At 47.5% G+C, this 16,082-nt stretch overlaps 1 protein-coding gene across 1 annotated transcript in view; it reads right to left on the minus strand.

Annotated features, from left to right (window-relative positions):
* LOC119448922 (solute carrier family 13 member 5-like) overlaps nucleotides 1-9,019 on the minus strand; it is a 141,672-nt gene extending 132,653 nt beyond the window's left edge. The window contains exons 1-3 of the mRNA XM_049666564.1: nucleotides 9,000-9,019; nucleotides 7,427-7,818; nucleotides 3,189-3,616 (exon numbers count right to left, since the gene is read on the minus strand). Of these exons, the coding sequence (XP_049522521.1) occupies nucleotides 3,189-3,616; nucleotides 7,427-7,818; nucleotides 9,000-9,019 (840 nt within the window). The remainder of the gene's footprint in view (nucleotides 1-3,188; nucleotides 3,617-7,426; nucleotides 7,819-8,999) is intronic.
* Nucleotides 9,020-16,082: the final 7,063 nt, after the last annotated feature.

Here is a 16,082-nt window from a genome sequence, read left to right on the forward strand (position 1 = left end):
ACATTTCTCAGTGTTCGCAGGCACCGCCGCGCCATGCATTACGGAGGCCATGCTTCGCGGCGGCGCTTCTAGATGGCGCTGAATGTCCTTAGGTAAGCGCGAAAGAGGAGCCCCAAGCATTGGACACCTCATACGTGACTCGTTTGGACAGTGGCAATACGTTGCGTCGTATATTGATTCAATGGTAAATGCATTACCGTCGACAATCATCTTGATATGATTCCTGCCGATTTTGCTTTTAAAGGCGGCATTTTAAGCACACGCAATTCACTTGGCGTGTAAATTTGCCACATTCGTTCTCCCATTTTTTCTAAGTTTAGATATCGGGGCATTGGCAATTATGCCAGCGCAACGGGTTCAATTTTGTTCCACTGGTAAAACTCAGTCGTAACGCTCCGCATTGCTTGCGTAATTTATTGCAGAATCTGCAATTACCCCACCCAGTTTCAGCTTTGCCTACACAGAACCGCTTGTCTGTCCAAATTTTAACCTAATATGGGTGACGTGTTTTGTTTGGTTCACCGTAGACGCTGGGGAAACGAAAGGTGTACCTCGTATAACGCATAATAAGCGTAAAAGCAGGATTCAGAAATTTTGTCCAACCCTCCTAATTAAGTATGAATGATAAACCAATGCCACACATTACATTTAGCATGCCCTCCACTGCCATTGAATGTGAAGTTGCTGTCAGGTCTAGTTCTTTTAGAGATCTGATAAATATTGCGCATAATATCCGCACGACGATCTCAGATGTTTATATATTTCAATGGCTGCAATTACCCTACACAGATTAAAGATAAGTTTGTACCCGTACCATGCTTCGTCGTCAAAGCAAATATAAGCAGCGTTCGTTGCACATTTCTTCGAGGAGACCAGGAAAACCAACTACGCGCTTCGTACAACGCATGAAAATTGAAAGAAAAGGTGTTGGATGGCACGAGCGCAAACGGCACGAGCGCAACGGCACGAGCGAAAACCGAGGGGCGCCAACGAGCCAGCTGCGGAAGAAGACGACGACGCTCGAGCCACTGCTGATGGTGATAGTTTTTGAAAGTGGTGATAGATGATGAAAGTGTCCTTAGCATAAACACTTTCATATTTGCCTGCATATCACTCTGAACATTTCCCAGATTTTATGAAAATATAGGTTTCGTTAATTAGCATATTTATTTAGAAATCAGTCAGAACACACATATATCATTTTGAGCCCTTCTAATGGTTTTCAATGCTTCGCGGCATAATTAACGCACCGTGAGCAAGAGTCAAGGAGGTCAAAAACGGTCAGTGCACTTAACGTAGGGCTGTGTTCGTTTTCGCTCGATATGCTGCACTTGATATCTTTGTCGCGCGTCTTTATATAGCTGAAATGCAAGCAGCGGTGGTGGCGGCAGCCTTATAAATATTGAATTTTCTAAAGTTAATTAGAAATGTGCTATTTTTCGAAGCACGGCCAAACGCTGTACGTCCTGCGTTTCTCCTGCGGGCTGTGGTATGCTCTACAAGTCGCGGCGTAATATCTTTGACACGTGGTGCCTTACGACGGGCACATGTTTTATAGCGTATGCATGGACAGCACCAAGCCCACCTTTAAAACACATCGCCACTGCACACAACTGCAACGACTTTGCGCGAAATTAAGATAATTTACTCAACTGCTGACTATATATGAATTGGCGGTAAGGCGGACTGCAGAGCAGTGGAAACATATTCTATGCAGGAAACGTTCGAAGCGTCAGTAGACAGTTTTAGTTTAGCGTTAGCGTAATAGCGGGGTTACGGGAAATAGCGTTACCGTTCCACAAACGAACTTTGCAGAAGAGAGTTTTAGTATAGCGTGATAGCGTAGTTTACGTGCGGGACGCTATTGCATTACGCTTTGAATTTCGCATACACAGGGTACCTAATCTGTGTGTGTGCGTCCGGAAAGTGCGATAGGCAGCACAATGGAAGCCGGAGTGCGTGTATTTTTACTTCCCATGTCCGTCGATCTGCAACGAAACAGACAAGCAGTACAAGCTGTCTACCATAGCCTCCGAAATCCTCCCATCTGAGAGGCCATATGCCGTCGTCGCGCCTATCTCCCAACTTTAGCGACAGATGGCGCTCGCATCTCAGAAAAAATTTCTCTCGTTAGGTTTAGGCACGTTCGAAACGAGAAGCGACCTCGAAATTCCTCAAGATTAGTCAAACACTCTCTCGGCGAAGCGGCATGAGACTAAGAAAAGCCGTTACGCAGTCATTTGCTACGAACGAAGTGAATTCTGCAAAAACAACGCCAATTCAGTTCGAAGCGGGCGACCGGGACCGCCGCCATGTTTACGTACACTACGTACACCACGCTAACACGGTAACGTAACTTGAGAAATAGCGTGCGCACGGTAAACGGTACGGTCGGTTAGCGTTCTGCGCATGCGCACTTCGATCCCGCTATTCCGGTACGCCCGCTATTCCGGTAACCACGCTAAACTAAAACTTTCTAGTAACTGCCGAATTTTTTCAGTGTTACTTTGGGATAGAAAATAACTACAAAGTGGACTAACACACTAACGCTCTATTTACAGTAGTGCCTCTGAGATTGGGAACTACCGCTGTGTAGTGATGCCGTCACGTATTGTCCAAAAGAAGTAATCGCGCTAATACTGGTGTTGTAATAACAATCTTGTCAGCCATACCAACTTCACACCACTCTGAACATCATCTGACACTATAAAATAATAACCCTCCGAGCTCCCACTTGGTGCAAAATAAGAAGCGCCATCGTTATTCCCTGCTGTTCCTCTATAACAAAAGCATTATACCCGCGTGTGAGAAGCGCTTGCAGGCTGGATTAGAAGCTGAGCAGTGGATGCACAGCGCATGTTAACATATCCTCACAGGCACTGTAGCTTGGATCTCACTTATGAAGTATGGAGTGATTTCCATACTTTTCTCCGTCCACACGTTGCATGTTCACAAGCAAGAAAGATGGTAGCAATACGAAGCGTGAGATTCAGTTCGAAGAAGGTGATCATCATCCGTCCTAACAGCAAACCTGATGCACAAGCGTACCGCGCGGAACTAGACTAGATATGACTGAAGCTATATACTGATCATTCACGGCGGAGGTAATCTGAAAACTCGAAACTCGACGAAACATTCCGGAACTTCAAGATAAGCAGGCGCTCGTTGGGCACGAATCGAGGACGCACCTTTTCGGCCGAGTTTGGGACAGCGGCCAGCCAAAGCACGAGCAGGAGCAGCACCATGGTGGCCAGCACGCGAATGCTGCTCTGCACGCGCTGCGTGTCGCCGGAAAACAAATCGTGCGCCAGCCAGAAGCAGTCCAGCTGCGCCAGCAGGTCAAAGAGCCGCTTGAGCGCTGCACCGTCCGAGAGACTGCGGGGCCGATACGGCCGGCCCGCGCCACCGCCGGTGTCAGGTAGCTGGGAGTCTGCCCCTACAGCGTAAGCATCAGCAGCGGCAGCGGCTTCTGGGCCCATCGCAGCCTCGCCTCCGTCGGTGCGCGGCACGGCAACGGCATCGTAGTTGACACCGACAAAGGGCGCGTACGACGCGGCTGCCGCAATGGCCGCTGCTGCAGTTGGAGACAACGAGGGCACGCGTCGTGGCTCGGAACCTGCGAAGGACATTGCCACGTGGCACGTGTTTTGCTTTTTCCGATAGCGCGCGATGCTACCACGCCGCTGTCCTGACGGCAAGGCGACCTTAGGCTATGTTTGTAGGGATGCCTGTCTCACACGTTCTGGGCAGTTGCCTCGCAAGCCATGAATTCATTTAGAATGTGCAGCGATAGCCATGTACATACTAGAGTGATGTCGGCTGCGTCATTCGCTGTGAAAATGGTGGCGAACGCTGTCAATATCGCAGCCACTACCTTTTTTTTTCTTTACAGAAGGAATTAGTTTGCAATCATTATTACACAAACCTTGTTAAATTCCCATGCCGTCATAATGGTTGGCTCCAGCAGCAGAAGCTAATGTGTAAAACGTTATGAGATCAAGTCTTTTAAGTAAGATGTTGCATGCCGATCAGCCAGGAAGTGGTATAGGCCGTCGTGCCTTCATAGCAGAAAATCGGCATATTCAACAAGCGTCCGCATTCTGCTGCTATATAATCTGAAGCAAATAGGGGAACCCACGGACTGCGCTTACTCTGCTTATTCATCAGTGCTTACTGACGTATTTCGTTGATTTCTCGGAGTTTCGATGTAGTCGGATAAAAGGAACCACAGGAAATATAAATTCGTTATTACAACTCCATCTGGTGCCCCAACACTTCGTTCTCACAACGACCCCAGGGCGTTGTGAGAACGAAGTGTGGCTTGATCACGCGTGTCCGTACATCATAACTGCAGCGATGGTCTAGCGGTAGAGCATCCGCCTCATATGCGGGAGGTGCCGAGTCCTAATCCAGGTGCCGCCGGGAACCCACCGGCTTTTTTAATGGGTAGAGATGTCCCCTGGCCTGGTGCTCGGCTGTCGTGGGGGTTCACATCTCGATAGAGGGCCCAATAGAGATTTCAGGACTTGTCTCTGGTCGCCTCTTGTCCAACCACAGACGGCCTTGTGGACGAGTATCCGCCGCGGCTGTGGGAGGCAAGTGCTGCCGCCGGGTACCTACCGGTAAAATAGGTACAATCGCGCTCCCGGCCTGGTGTTCGGCCATTATGGGACCTCAACGCTTGGAAGGGGTTGTTTGCCCTCAACCCGAAGGCGTCCCCACCCTCAATAGGGGCTTGGGGCGCCACATGGGAAATAGCCGCCATGGGAGCGGCCCAGACATCACCTTTTTTCCGTGCTCACGTTGGTTTCTACGGAAATTCGGGGCGCAGGCTCCTTTCCCAAGCGTATCACCTCTGAAGGAAGCCGAACGCCAGGCCGGGGTACGCTTGTACCCATTTGAACCATTGGGTGCCCGGCGGCGGTGGGAATCAAACCCACAACCTCCCACAGCCGAGGCGGGCGCTCTACCACTAGGTTAACTAAAACTGTCTAGTTTTAGTTAGCGTGTTTACCGTAATAGCGGGCGTACCGGAATAGCGGGATTGAAACGCGCATGCGCAGAACGCTAAACGACCCATACCGTTTACCGTGCGCACGCTATTTCTCAGAGTTAACGTTACCGTGTTAGCGTGGTTTACGTAGTTTACGTAAAACATGGCGGCGGTCCCGGTCACCCGCTTCGAACTGAATTTGGCATTGTTTTTGTAGAATTCACTTCGTTCGTAGGAAATGACTGCGTAAACGGCTCTTGCTTAGTCTCATGCCACTTCGAAGAGAGAGTGTTATGGCTAACCTTGAGGAATTTTCGAGATCGCTTCTCGTTTCGAACGCGCCTAAGCCTAACGAGAGAAATTTTCTCCGAGATGCGACCGCCACTTGTCGGTAAAGTCGGGAGATAGGCGTGACGGCGGCATATGGCCTCCGAGATGGCAACATTTCGGAGGCTATGGTAGACAGCTTGTACTGCTTGTGTGTTTCGCTGCAGATCGGCGGACATGGGAAGTAAAAATACAACGCGCTCCTGGCTTCCATTGCGCTGCCTCTCGCACTTTCCGGACGCACACACACATACACTTAGGTGCCCTATGTATGCGAAATTCAAAGCGTCATGGAATAGCATCCCGCACGTAAACTACGCTATCGCGCTATACTAAACCTCCCTTTCTGCAAAGTTCGTTTGCGGAACGGTAACGCTATTTCCCTTAACTCCGCTATTACGCTAACGTTAAACTAAAACTGTCTACTGTCTAATGATGCACGTCTTGGCAGGCGTATGATGATACAGGTGATACAAGATACCCAAAGAGTACGTGATAAAATCTAAGATGTATCATTGATTCTGCCCAGCACTGGTCGTCGTCGTCGCCGTGAGGATCCGTTTAAAGTCCAATGGCGATAAAATCCGTGCCGCGCGCCGTTTGCTCTATGTGCGAGTGAAAGCGTGCGAGGGTGAGCGGACGATCGCGGTTCAATCTCGCGCACGCAAGGGCGGAAATCTAGAAGGAAGGGCGCCGTCTTCCATCGCGCACCACGCTCCGGGGGGAGGGGAGGGAGGTGGGGGGGGGGGGTTCTATTCCGGGCGTCCCGGGCGGCTGCGCACAGCCGCCGGGGCCGCTGTATCTTGCATGAAAGCCATCTGCGTCGGGGACACAATCTGCCGTGCGCTGTTTTCGCGGCTTAGTTCACGTAGGGGCGAGACGCAGCACGAAGGCCAATTCGCTCGCTGCAGCTGCTGCGCTTCTTCAATCCAGCGTTTGACAACGAGTTTCCGCGGTCATCGAGGGAAATGTGTTCATGTTTCTTCATGTTTTCTTGTGCGCGCGTGACATCATGATTATTAATTTAGTTAGTATGCCTATGTTTACAAATTTATATGGCCGATAAAACTACTATCCTTTTTCGTATAGCTGTCCCCTAATTTGCTATCGCAATTAACGCTTCGTATTTCGGGCGAAGCTGTGACTTCATTCTGTACTTGTATTTACGCGACAAGGTTTAAGGGGCCCGTTACGCAGAAAATCCGATGTCTGCGTCGGAGGCGTTGTCCGTTAGCGAACAATCATACCGAACCACGCATCCTAAACCACGCAGGCCCTCCGCGTGGCGCATAGGCGTTACTGAACAAATTGAAATTACTTAGGTAAAATGCGTCAGAAAATGCGTAAAGTATGACTTACACACAACCTATAAACATGATAGCCTCGGATTGTAATTTGAATGTACGAGAAAACATAATTATGTTACGCGGAAACAAACTCAAACATAAACCAATTTTCCAGCTGCCGTTTGAAGTTTATTTTAGTGGGGGCGGCGCAGCGCGCTTCTTTCCATTTAGCACCATCCAGGTGTCGCTCGCGTCCACGCATCCGTGTCAGCGGAGCATCCCGCCGTGCGGAGGAAAAATAAAAAGAACCAGAAAGCTCAATTTCGTGCATAACGTTCGCAGCCGGCGTTTGCAGGTAAGCATTACGGTCACATAAGCTGCAGTTGCCGTTGAAGCTTGACAAGCAGTCAGGGATCTTTGAATGCTATCGCGTTCCACGCTTAAAGGCGAAGCTTAGGCATCCTCCAAGTTCTTTTTTTTCCTTTGTAATGAATTTAAACGCTCACGTTTTCTTAATGCGTCTCACCAGGTTCCGGTTGCATTTACAATGACCACAGTTGCAAAATCGGGAATCTCACCTAACAGCGAGGCAAGTTAAGGCACCCGTGATTAAGCCGCGAAGTCATCAAATCTGAGAACGCCTTGACACCAAGTATTTTGGCTTCACTCAAGGCCCCTGATGGAGGCAAGCACGCATGCAATTGACAGCGCACACTGTATGCAGTTTACGAACGGCTCGATGAAACCATAACCTCCCGAGGACACACCCGCGTAAACCTATCCGGTGCTACCTCAGAGGCCAAGAGCAAAGCGTTTGTACCTCGAATGCCAGAGCTCGGGCCCACACCACTGGGGACTCCGGCTTTCTCGGGATTCTGCGGCGCTGACTCCTCGCTGTTGGCAAACTGGGGACTCAGCAAGCGAATCGGTTGCATCGGCGACGTAGAAGATGAGGAGACGCTGGGAATGACGGTCCTTTCGTCAGTTCGGGCTAAGTGCGCGTCGGAGTCTGCACCCTGCAGCAGCCCGTCTGCGCACGATGGTCGGTGGACGGGGGCTGGCGTGACGAACGCGGTCTGCTCGCTCATGGAGCTTTCAGGTCGCTGCGCGGTCACGGCATCGACCTCGGACGGGCAGTCACAGTCCCGCTGTCGCTGCGCAGTCGACTCCGAATTCTCAGCAGCTGTGGGTGACGGTCCCTTCGATCCACGTCTGAAAGAGTGTTAATGTAATTAAGCTGTGTAGTCCCATTATTCCATTTCTCTTTTTATGTCCCAGTCTCTGTACTGAACAAAATTTATCTCCTTTAATAAAAATGTTTTTGCCAGTTACCGCCTGACATCAATTTTTGTGTTCGTTGCTTCAAGGTCCTTCCATTCACCCTCTACGCATCGCGCTGCTCTGTCTTTAGGGTAAGTCAATTAAGAAAATCTTTTATGAACCCCACCGCACACATTATCTGAATAGCATGTCCTATTAAGAAAGTTTAAATGCCCCATACACACAAACATACAATATAATCATATCGGTTAAAAAATGCTCAGGTGTAAATATGTCTGATAAATGTATACAACGTAAATTAAACCCATTGTTTTTTTTCTGAGGTGCATTATAATATTGTTTCCATAAGTGTTATTGGCCATAAGCCGTCCGCCTCTTTTGTCGTTGGTTATGTTAACTTTGAGGAAAACGAAACACCATTGATGCGGAGTCTCCACTAAGCCTAGGTTTGACGAGCATTCTTCTTGCGCATTGATTAAGCTACGCAGCTTGCCATCTAGCAAGGGTGCTGAATCAGAAGCACTGTATTTGATAGCAAAAGGAGAGGAGTGTTTTGAACTCCCAAAAGGAAACTTCACCTGATAGAGAGGAAAGAAAGGGGAGCTTTACGAATCCGCGAGACTTCTGCCTAGCGACACGTCATGCTGCAAAGCCAGCGTACCTAGTCATTGCTTTATAATATTCGAATTCTGAGCAAGAGTGGTTACGCATTCACACAATAATTGTTGGATGCTTATCCTATACGAAGGAGAGCACACTAGTGGCACATTGTTTACACTGGAAAGCGGTTAACACCGTCTGTGTGACAAATAGCTGTTAATTTTAGTTGATTAGACAAATTCACTCACATATTTTGTCTTTGTTTTTTCTCTATAGTCAGGGTTTTGTGTGGTTCCTGTTTATCGTGCCTTCAGCACAAGTTTGCGCTTGTCCTGTCTTCACAGGTTGGCAGAATAAGCAGATGCTCGCTCGCACTCATTCACTCACTCACTCACTCACTTGCACACTCATAGTTCTGTATAGACTATGTACTCACTCATACTGGCGTGCATCACATTCGTCGTCGCCACTCACTCCCGCTCCTACGCATGCTCACTTCCATTCGCACTTACCTGCATCCACTCACGCTCATAGTGGCGTCAACTGTCACTCAGCGGCACTCACTCTCATACATACTCAAGCCCACTCACAATCCGCGACAATCACTTACGTTGACACTCGCGTCCACTAAAAGTCAGTCACTGACATTGGTTTGTACTCACGTTTGGCGGCACTCCTGCTTATACTCGCTTCCACTCAAACATACCATCACTCACAAGTTCACGCCCTCGTTCACTCACGTCCTTCATTTACTTACGCCTTATCCGTGAAATGTGTGTGAAGAGAGTACGAACGAATCAGTTTATTCGTGAGTGAGTATGCCGAGCTGTACTTGTCTTCGTCGCTAGCGTGATAAGCATTATACATTTTTGGCAAGCTATAAATTTATGTGATATTCCTCCATTTTAGATGTTGTAGCATGTGCAAATGTTCCGGAGGATGCTGCGAATAAAGTTGGTGCAGCGGTATGCCGAAGCATACCGCTGCAACAAATTTATTCGCAGCGGTATGCTTTTGTAATCTTTGCTGCTTCGACAGGAAGGTGGCCAGCCACCTTCCTGTCGCTTTGTCTTTGTTTGCCTCTCGAGTTTTCCCCTTTTCAAGTTTCCTAATATAACCATGTACCAACTAGGCCAACAAGTCACTTCAGATTTATATATATATATATATATATATATATAAGACGCGTTTCATAAGTGAAATAATATTACCGCAAGCCTTTTTGGCAAACTCAAGCTGCTGCAACTTTTGGCCCTAACAGAGTGTTTCGCCCCCTTGATACTAAACAACATATATGATCTGGGTATGGACCAATAAAGTTGGTGCAGCTACTCATAGAGACTTGTAGAGTAAATTTAAACGCGCAACGAATGCAAACATGCCACGTGCGCTTGGTTAAAAAAAAGGGCCGCCGTTGTATTACGGCATGTCCGCTCTCTCAACTACTCCGTAGAGCAAAAACGCCGTGCCAATAGATAGCTTAAGCAGCATTTCGGGCGTTTATGATGATGCAACCAAAACGGATGAGGCCCCGCTACACTCGTCCCCTTGGAAAGCCTTTTAGTAGAGCGCTGCGAAGCCCAAACGCACGGCACACGCTAAACGCTAAACGCTAAATCTTGTGGCGCCATCTGATAGAAGGAGGCGAAAACAGCAGCGGCTGTCGTTCGGCCTCACAGTGCCAAAACTGCATTTTATCCCACAAACAGCGGCACGTCATCGCTTGTACAATGTCATCCAAGTAGGACAAGACCAAGCAAGAGCTCGTTATAGTTATCATTCAGTTCTTGCGATCGCGACAAAGAGCAAGATGAAATGACAAATTCCACTCTTAGCGGGTGCCCTGGCCGCCACCATTTCTCACGCATATTATACGGAAGGCAAGCAATAACCAAAGCGCTAAATACGTAAATCTTTATATTGTCACGTTATCGTAACAGTGAACAATTAGACTATGGTCCATCGCCACAAAACTAACTCTCGATTGGGCGAACCTGTACCCACGAAAACAAGTTACACTATGGCAGAACCAGAGTGACGAGCAGATGCGTTGATCGTCGAAACCTGGGGCGCGATCTTGTACGCGTTCCAAAATGGAACGGAGGTGGTCCGTTCCATCGAGCCGCACACGATTGGCCAATTTGATCGTCACGGTTCAAAATGACCAATCGTGTGCGGCTCACGGTTCAAATTGACCAATCGTGTGCGGCTCGATGGAACGGACCACCTCCGTTCCATTTTGGAACGCGTACAAGATCGCGCCCCTGGTCTACAGGTCGAGCACGTCAGTTACTTATAAATTGCTCAGCGAAGATTCCAGCGTAATCACCGATGCTTGTGTGTCTTCGAGAATGTGGCACACTTTTCGAGTCGCGCACGCAATCTGATTAAGGCTCATTGACACTAGGCTGACACGACACCGATTTTGGTATGCAGACTGTTCACGGCAGCGTTTTCATTCCTTGAGATCGTTGACCACAGCGTTTTCCGTCCTGTAAACTGCTGTCGCCAACAGTCGGCAGAACAAAATCGGTGTCTTGTCAGCCTAGTGTGAATGAGCCTTTACGAAATTCGGCGACAACATAAACAACTGAGGGAAGCAGCGACAAAAATCGAGAGTGCAGTGCAGTAACATTTAACATTTGTTACCCGGTGAAGTAAGCAAGGACGCGTGTCAATGTTCACGTAACGAGCAAAGCTGTCCGTTACGCTCAGGACATGAGCTTTTTTGGGACGGCTATATTAGAGCACGCATGAAACCCTTGCATACCATGTATCGTTAGGCGAAGACGGCTATATCACACGTGATAGCGATGTTGTTATTCCTTTCTTTGTGACTCATCTGACTCAGCACGTACCCTGAGGCTTTCACACCTGCCCTAGGTGCGTCGTTTTACTGGCCTGCGAGGGCTCCGCAAGTGGCAAGGTCGGTGATGTGCTTTCCGCATCGTCTATCGTTGCGGGGGCGCTGGAAACATCTTCGTGCACCGAGCCCGTCCGCGGAGTCCGCTTGCTCGAATGACTACGATGGTGCCGAGGGTGGAGCGATGAAGTCTTCTTGGGACTCTATCGGCAAGAACGAGGAGCAAGCGCGTCAATAACTTTGTAATGTGTTCAGGTACCTTTTATTGAGCCTCAACCTAAAGATAAGTAAATTGGTGAAGATGACCGTTACACTACGCGGTTACTGGCACCTTCAAGTCCATAGAGCCACCGGTGCCGGCTTATTTCTGTGTTTGAAGAATACTCTGACTCTCGGGGTTAGCTAACTGGCTACCACGTTCTATCTCATATTTATGCCGCGTTAACCTAATGCTATGTAACGTGATGTAGCTGGTGTAGACAACCGGCGGTCTATTCGACCACCGGTGCAAGCGCTTAAAGGGTTTACAATTAAGGAGAAAATAAAGTCAATGTTAATAAATAATTTGGAGAAACGAATTTCAGTGAAATGAATGCTGATCTGATAGGTTGAACAAAGGAACAATAATTAGCAGGGTAATAGTTTTGTTTCAGCTAGAAAATCAAACACTCCGCAACAAATGTCTCTGTGAATTTATCCTAGGGTCGAGGGCTCCAAATGATAATATCACCGGTACGCACGACGACCTGTCAAGGGAAGTGGAACCATCGAAACCGGTCTAAATGGTTAGATGGTGAGACAAATTTGGGAAATTTGCAGGTTGGAGCCAGCTGACGGTGGACTGGGGGCATTGCAAATCGCTAGTAGAGGCTGTCTTCCTGCGGTGACCATAAAATAGGCTATGTAATGACAAGAATGCAAGCTAATGCCAGAGAAAGCAACAAAGGATTTCGTTGACTTCACGCTTTTGTGAGCTCGTCCTTTAATTTATGAGAAGGTACGTTAATTAGGGCGAAGTACATATGCCTCATTAGTCAACTGACCTTGAACGAAAACGCGTCAGCGGCAAGAAAGGTACAAAAAAATGTGGTTGATCCCTCTTATATAGGAATCGGTATAGAACACGAAAGTGAAACGTGTCTTCACAGAAGTAGTGTAATGTTTATTGCACATTGATATATAATGTCTATTGGTGTTTTGTGGCTAAAGCGCCCTTAGGCGTTGATGCACCCACGCTGACGCCTGGTGGCACGTCTCCTCCATCACGACTACCAACGTCGATGACCATGAGCAACCGTCGTGCATATGGAAGCTGCACTACGCTGCACACGCTAGCACAACGCGAAAGACGAAGCACGTAACTGACACACTAATACAACGCGCAAGACAAAGCACGTAACTGAATCGCCACCGAGTCAAATCAGCGCGTACAGCGCGTCGTAATTGCAGCCTCCGCGATCAACTTCAGAAACATTTTCAGAGCTAATTGCGGAGGCCACGCTCCGCTGTGCTGAGTACGGTGAACGCCACCTAGTAGTGCTTCTGCGAGAACGCGTTGGTAGTGCTTCTTGATGCCAGCGTCCCTTCGAATGCTGGCATCGAGGCGTCGTAGGGCTGAGACCACCGAAGCGTTCACTGTCGGTGCGCGTTAGTGTCATAATGCAGTACTTCTCTTTTCTGCTCGTAGGCGGCGGCACCGCCCCGAGCAAGAGCGCGGGTACACGGAGGAGTGTTAGATATATAAGGCGCGTCTGTGTAGCTCTCTGCAAATGCGTTTGTGGCGCAATGGGTTAAACGCTCGGCGGTCTATCGTCGCGGACCGAGAGGTCGTGGGTTCGATTTCCAAATTTTGCATGTTTGTGGAAATTTTTCTTCTGGTTTCTTTCTTTGTATTATGTTCGTGTATGTTCGTGTGACGTATTTCCGTGACGGAAATACGTCAGTGAAGTCTTGGTGGACCCCGGCATAAAACACTTTCGTGTTAAAAAGCTACGAACCCTCGACCTATGGTGGGAATCCAACCCACGACCTTTGGTGGTAATTAAGGCAAAGTTAATTAAGGCACAGTTAATTAAGATTTAGTTAAATAAGGCCCTCGAACCCACGACCTTGGGTGGGAGTGTAACCCTCGACCTTTGGAATTAAGATGGTGACTAAGCGAAGTACACGAAGTGAATTAGGGGGATGAGTAAGCACATTAACAGGATGAGTAAGCGAATCAAGTAAGCGATCAATAAGGAGGATGCGTAAGCGAATTCACAGGGATTACTAAGCGAAACAGGCTAAGCGAAATAAGGGGATGCGTACGTCATGTGTCCATCTATAATGCATCGGCATTTGGGCTTGCGCCTTCAAGTCGTCTCATGGATAGCATAAGAGACCCTGTAAACTTTTATTCTTGTTGGTGTATAGCTAAGCTTCGAGATAAGTGTCTCGTCCTCACCGTAAAAATGGTTCTACGATTCCGTACTGAGAGGCGATATTGCGTTACATGTACAATTGTTTTCAGTCGTGTTGTTTTACCTTGCTAGAGGCACGACGAAACTAGACAGCGGTCCGAAATGCAGTGTATGTACCTACAGACGTGTATAAATGAATCTCGTCACCCCGTGGGGACATGCCGCTTCTGAAGTTAACACGTACCGCGTGTGACTCCGATGACGAACGCTGACGTCGGCCTTCCATGAGGAACAAAGGTTGGGGCTGTTCGCTGTCTCTTTCGCCTTGCTAGAGCGGCACGCGCACTGCTGGGGTTTCTTCTTTCTCCTCTAGGACGCACGGTGGCGCACGTTGCTTCTTTCTCCTCTACGACGCACGGTTGCGCACGTTGCATGTTTATGAGCGGTGTTTCCAACGCATTTCAACCTGTTCCCCATTGACTGTCTTTCTGTCGAAGTGGCAAATAAAGAATAAAGTTCTCAATGCCACGGTTGTCCCAATTTCGGGCCGCGCGATAGGCCTAATCTTCTTTCAGCGATGATGATGATGATGATGATGATGATGATGATGAGCCTCTGTCATGGCTCGTACCCATTAAGGCGGATAGGCCAAAAATCGGGTGGCAGAGCCCAAGAAAATTCCTCATTGTAAATGAGAAACGCAAACTGAAAAAAAAAAAAGATGTTGAAATCACCAGGCTATAGTATGCGAGCGAGCAGTGAGACTAACTGAAGGGTGAGCGCTAAAAGGGGTTAGAATCAAGGAGAAAATAAATACAATGTTTTAAATAATTTGGAGAAACCAATTTCAGTGAAATGTATCCTGATCTGATAGGTAGAATAAAGTGACAATAATTAGCAGGGTAATCGTTTTGTTTCAGTTAAAAAATCAAACACTCCGCAACAAATGTCTCTGTGAATTTATCCTACGGTCGAGGGCCCCAAGTGATAATATTAGCGGCATACTTAACCCTAATCCAATTTTGCAGAGTGGAGCTTCGAGAAATGTCTTTCGCTGGTTTGAATATCGTCTGCCTGTTAGAAAGTAGTCGTCTATTGATTCAATGTCTTTACAATTGTGGCATAGAAGGGACATCATCAAACCAGGTCTATGTAAATAGAAATTCAATTGTGGGATGAGATAGCGTAATCTGGTGTATGTAACTTCCAACTGCCGAGAAGGACACCACTGTTTATTCCAGCGAAAATCGAGGCGCTGAAAGCGTGGATATGGTATCAGCGATAATTTGCCTAAGTTATTTTGTAGGCAAAATTTTCTGTATCTCGATGCCGTGACGTGAGTTGTCCTGGTAAAATAGGAATCAAACGTCCACTTAGATATGTTCTGGCTAATAAATCTGCCATTTCGTTTATGTATAAACCACGGTGGCCAGAAATTCACAGAATTTTGTAAGGTTGTAGGGTCTATAATTAGGAACACACCTAAGATAGCTGTATTCGTTTCCTATGGAAAGGGATGCACATACCGACAGAGAATCCGTAACTACGACAGCTGATGATTGATTCGCGGAAAGTTTGCGCAACGCTAGAACAATCGCGAATAATTTTTCTATAAAATTAGGCGCGTAATCCAGAAGGCGAATAGAAAAGGACCAAGTAAGAGAAGGAGCGAAAATGCCTACGCTAGCCTTCTCATCTGACAGTGAAGCGTCAGTTGTTATTATATTTCTTGTTTCCAGGTGAGAAAGGTAATCTTGTAATTGGTCATTCAAATATTGTGATGGCATTAGTTTAGCATTTGAGGGGAAGATGTCAAATTCAATCTGGAGGCTTATCTTTGATTGACTTGTGTGAATACCTTGAATTTGCCCATTCAGTGTGTTAGCTGTGCCTGTAGGAATACAATCTGAGGAGTGAGTAGTCGCGAACAATGGTTACTTAAAATGTACTTGGTTCATTATAGAAAACAGGCATTGATCTTCCTTGGAGAGAATTACCAAACTTTTTTAGGCACGTTTGGACAGTAAGAATCCTGAATCTACTTTCTGTATCTTTTGTATCGAGATACTTTTCTGTATCTCGATGCCGTGACGTGAGTTGTCCCGGTAAAATAGGAATCAAACGTCCACTTAGATATGTTCTGGCTAATAAATCTGCCATTTCGTTTATGTATAAACCACGGTGGCCAGAAATTCACAGAAAATTGATTTTTGTAAGGTTGTAGGGTCTATATTTTGGAACACACCTAAGATAGCTGTATTCGTTTCCTATGGAAAGGGATGCACATACCGACAGAGAATCCGTAACTACGACAGCTGATGATTGATTCGCGG

This window comes from Dermacentor silvarum, chromosome 4 (assembly GCF_013339745.2).
Source record: "Dermacentor silvarum isolate Dsil-2018 chromosome 4, BIME_Dsil_1.4, whole genome shotgun sequence".
Taxonomy (NCBI): domain Eukaryota; kingdom Metazoa; phylum Arthropoda; class Arachnida; order Ixodida; family Ixodidae; genus Dermacentor; species Dermacentor silvarum.